This window comes from Peromyscus eremicus, chromosome 5 (assembly GCF_949786415.1).
Source record: "Peromyscus eremicus chromosome 5, PerEre_H2_v1, whole genome shotgun sequence".
NCBI classification, from domain to species: Eukaryota; Metazoa; Chordata; class Mammalia; order Rodentia; family Cricetidae; genus Peromyscus; species Peromyscus eremicus.
In genome coordinates, this window is record NC_081420.1 from 102329787 (window position 1) to 102334701 (window position 4915).

General features: G+C 52.2%; 1 protein-coding gene across 1 annotated transcript; it reads left to right on the top strand.

The window, feature by feature from the left end:
- Nucleotides 1-90: 90 nt before the first annotated feature.
- Nucleotides 91-4556, top strand: Lcat (lecithin-cholesterol acyltransferase). Its single transcript, XM_059264096.1, has 6 exons — nt 91-369; nt 1067-1223; nt 1301-1416; nt 1514-1609; nt 1692-1916; nt 3962-4556. The coding sequence occupies exons 1-6, from the start codon at nt 216-218 to the stop codon at nt 4534-4536; spliced, it is 1323 nt and encodes a 440-aa protein (XP_059120079.1). The 5' UTR covers nt 91-215; the 3' UTR covers nt 4537-4556.
- The last annotated feature ends 359 nt before the right edge of the window (nt 4557-4915 follow it).

A 4915-nucleotide genomic window follows, 5' to 3' on the forward strand; every position in this document is an offset into this window, starting at 1 on the left:
GGCCTCCTGCTGCCCCAGCTCTTTTCCCCCTGGCGCCAAGGGAAGAAAGACTGAACTGAACCCAAACCCAGAGCCAGATCCCCAAGGCTAGGCCCCTTCCTGGCCACCCCCATTGGCGGTTCTGCCCCTCCCACTGGCCCTGGGGCCCCTCCCCTCCCCGGTCCAGATAAGGCCAGCCCAGGACTGCCTCATCTGGCAGTAGGCACTGGGCTGGAATGGGGCTGCCTGGCTCCCCATGGCAGTGGGTGCTGCTGCTGTTGGGCCTGCTGCCCCCTCCTGCCACCCCCTTCTGGCTTCTCAATGTGCTCTTCCCCCCGCACACCACGCCCAAGGCTGAACTCAGTAACCACACAAGGCCTGTCATCCTCGGTAAGCCCCCACTAGGCCCCGGATGCATCAAGCGAGACCTTGGGGAGCCTGGGTCCTACTCCCCGACAGAGGCTCTTCTGCCCCACAATTAGCCCTCATGCCTGACTTGGTACGGGGAAGGGCCAAGGCTTGTTCTACAGAGACACCTCTCCCCTTCACACTGTTCTCTCTCCAAGTTGTCTTCTTCAGGGGGTTGGGGTTGGGGTGGTGGTCGGCGAATGGGATGCGGTTTGCCTAAGGCCTTGGCCAGGGTAGTACAAGCTGTGGCCAGCTCCAGATACACTGGATACGGGGGTTAAGCCCCACTACTTCCTTGGCTTCTACCTCCCCAGGGATGAGATTCCTAGCCCGGGGTAGGCTTAGCAGAAGAGGTCCATGAAGGCCCTGCCCCCTGTTCTAGGCCCAGCCCCTGCCCCCCTTACCTATTTGTTCGCTCCTTGGACTTTGGCAATAGTGGAAAGCCAAGCTGGATGTTTGTTTTATGGGGGCAGGGGTCAGCAGCCTGGGTTCCCGCACCTTCCCTGTCCGAAGGGAGCCCGGAATTTTCGGTCCTGGTGGGACAGGAATAGTGTGGCGGGAGGCTAAGTGTTGTTAGAACCTGGAGGGTGTGGGAGATGGAGGGGTGGGCTTTTTTGGTGGTAGGGTGGGGGGGTTGGAGAGAAGCCAGGAAGTCCAGAACAAAAGCTGATGCCCACAGTGCCTGGCTGCCTGGGGAATCAGCTAGAAGCCAAGCTGGATAAACCAGATGTGGTGAACTGGTTGTGCTACCGCAAGACGGAGGACTTCTTCACCATCTGGCTGGATCTCAATGTGTTTCTACCCCTTGGGGTGGACTGCTGGATTGATAATACCAGGTATGTCCCGTGTGATCTACCCAGCCCCTACACATTGCCCTTTGGCTACTGGCTGCTAAATGTCCCACTGTCCCCAGGGTTGTCTACAACCGCAGCTCTGGGCGCGTATCCAATGCCCCTGGTGTACAGATCCGTGTCCCTGGCTTTGGCAAGACCTACTCTGTTGAGTACTTAGATGACAACAAGCTAGCAGGTATGTGTACTCAGGGAAAGGCAGGGGCTCTTGTCGGCCATTAGGCTGGCCTACAGGTGTAATGGACAGAGACCCCTATGCTGCTGCCTCCCCACAGGTTACATGCACACTCTGGTACAGAATCTGGTTAACAATGGGTACGTGCGGGATGAGACAGTGCGGGCCGCACCCTATGACTGGCGTCTGGAACCCAGTGAGTGTTTGCAGGTAATGGCTTGGGGGCATGACAGGTAGTTCCAGACCCTAACTGCGCTGACCTGTCTACCCCTCTTCAGGCCAGCAAGATGACTACTACCAGAAGCTGGCAGGACTGATAGAGGAGATGTACGCTGCTTATGGGAAGCCTGTCTTCCTTATTGGGCACAGCCTTGGCTGCCTACATGTGCTGTATTTCTTACTGCGTCAGCCTCAGTCCTGGAAGGACCGCTTCATTGATGGTTTTATCTCTCTGGGGGCTCCGTGGGGTGGTTCTATCAAACCCATGCTGGTCCTGGCCTCAGGTGAGGAGCCTCCTGGTCACTGTCATCCTGTGTGGGGTGAGGGAGGGATGTACACACACACACACACACACACACACACACGCACACGCACACTCACACACACACTCACACACACACACTCACACACACACTCACACACACACACACACACACACACAGCTCTGGATCACAGAGCTGACTGTCACTCTAGCTGTGTTCACAGTGTTGCCCAGGGAAATTGTCTATGGGGCGTACCTGCTGTCCACCAGCTCCTTGAAGACAGCACCATTAGGATGTCTTATTGGTTTAAATATTAAGGCAACTCCACATAGTTAAAAGGGAGGTTTATTCTGTGGGGTAACTTACAAGTGAAGGGATAGGTAACAGGGTCTGGGAAAGGTGTAGTGCACTCCGGCGCTTTTCTCTGGAGAACTCTGCCCCGTCTACCTCCAGCATCCAGGATCCAGGAACCAAGAGAGCCGGCCCATCCAGATCTCAGGTCTTCAGGGTCCTCTCTCGGCTCTGCCTTGTAGGTGTGACAGTTACCGAAGCCTCAGTGGGGGTGGTCCTTCCAGATCAAAGCTGGCCCGGCTACCCACCACAGTGTCTCCTTGCAGAGTCTTTTTTCTTTGAACATAAAAACAGGTTATAATTTAAAAGTCCACGGTTATTTGAAACTGGGAAATACTTTCTCTGTAGAAAATAGTAAAAATTTCCCAATAAGCCCTTTTAAGCCAAATAATAGCTGAATTATACACATAATATTGATTAGATTCTGGAATACAGAAGGAACCTATCTTCATCTGTTCAGAGAGCTATGTTTTACTTAAGTTGTGTAAGTGAGATTCCTATTCATCTTCCCCTTCACTGTTTGATTTGTGGCAGACATTTTTCTATAGGCTAATCCATAATCTAAATAATCTAAAAAGATTTTAGCCTCCCCTCCTGAAAGTACAGCCAGCTTTTTTTTTTTTTTCTATCATCAGCTTGATACGGTACAAATTCTTATCCTCATAGTGAAATGTTTCACTAAAGCTTGCCCAGTGATTGGGTAAAACCAAAACTTATTATAAGCCACAGTCATCCTAGGGTCCCCCCTGCTATGTAGCCTCCCTCGTTCTGTGGGTTGCAGTCTGACTGACCTTTGCTTTATATCTAGTATCCACTTGTGAGTGAGTACACACCATGTTTGTCCTTCCTTGCAGTCTTTTAGTGATGAGAAGGGAGGTGGTAGAGGAGGCTAATCCCAGCAGTCTGTTAGCCCAGATTTGCTCCTTGTAGCCCAAGTCCTGTACACTCTGGCTTTTAACTACTTTTTACTACCCGGAGCCCCATGCCCAGGAATCTGTTTTATTAAAGACCTATCTGCCATAGCAGGGCCAAACCTAGGGATCCCTGATGCCCCCGCCCCACTTTTTTTTTTTTTTTGAGTAGCTTCCCCAGGAACCCAACACTAATACAGCCACCACTCACTGAGCAGTTTTACACGGGCACACGAGGGCCAGTCTTCACTGTGGTCTGGCGAGTGACTCACCAGACTACATCACTGAATGTCAAACAGGCACTATCACATCCTCCCAAAATACAATCCTGTGACGTCTGTGCAGCATAGGCCCCACACAGGGCCCGAGAAAGAACAGCCAGCGTGTAGGGACACACACACACACACACACACTTCACAGATCTCTCTCTCTCTTTTTTTTTTTTTCCCCCCCGAGACAGAGTTGGCTGTCCTGGAACTCAATCTGTAGATCTCACAGAGATCCGCCTGCCTCTGCCTCACAAGTGCTGGAATTAAAGGTGTGTGCCACCACCACCCAGCTCCACAGATCTCTCTAACCGCCTGCCCCTCTTCCCATACACATCATCTGAGGCCCTATAACTCCGTCTTACAGAAGTACCAACACAGCCTCTTAAATATTGAGCACTTAACTGAACACCAGGCCTGCTCTGGCCTGTGTCTTGGAATCAAGGTCAGGATGGGGCAGGGACAAGTCTGAGTGCTTCGCAGAGGCAAACTGTGAGCCAGGCCCAGCTCCCTGTCCCACCTGGTTCCGTATCCACAGGTGACAACCAGGGCATCCCGATCGTGTCCAGCATCAAGCTGAGAGAGGAGCAGCGTATAACCACGACATCCCCCTGGATGTTTCCAGCCCACCAGGTATGGCCTGAAGACCATGTGTTCATTTCCACACCAAACTTCAACTACACAGGCCAAGACTTCAAGCGGTTTTTTACGGATCTGCATTTTGAAGACGGATGGTACATGTGGCTCCAGTCGCGTAACCTACTGGCGGGCCTCCCAGCACCTGGTGTAGAAGTGTACTGTCTGTATGGTGTGGGCCTGCCCACACCCCACACCTACATCTATGACCACAGCTTCCCCTACAAAGACCCAGTGGCTGCACTCTATGAGGATGGTGACGACACTGTAGCCACACGCAGCACTGAGCTCTGTGGCCAGTGGCAGGGCCGCCAGTCACAGCCTGTACACCTGCTGCCCATGAATGGGACAGAACATCTCAACATGGTCTTCAGCAATAAGACACTGGAACATATCAATGCCATTCTCCTAGGTGCCTACCGCCACGGTACTCCTGAGCCCCCAGCTGCCAGCCCGGCTCCCCCACCCCCTGAATAAAAAGACCTTTGCTATTAGAAGTTCTGTGTGTTGTGGGTTAAGTAGAAGGCACTACTTAGATTCATGTATCACCTGTCCCAGGGGAACATGAGGTAAGATGGACTTTGTAAAGCCTGCGATTAAACTGAACACTTTGAGATGTGTAGATTCTCATTTGTCCTGGTTGAGCTGCTCAGAAAGCCTGCCCTATGCCTTCCTTCATGGTGCCTGTGCCAATATTCAGATGTAGGTACAGCTGTTGGAATGGGGCACAGAGAAATATGATTTGAAATAGACTTGAATTCTGGTTGGATACAAGAGTTTAAAATAGAGCCAGGCATAGTGGTGCACGCCTTTAATCTCAGCACTCGAAGGCAGAGGCAGGCGGATCTCTGAGTTT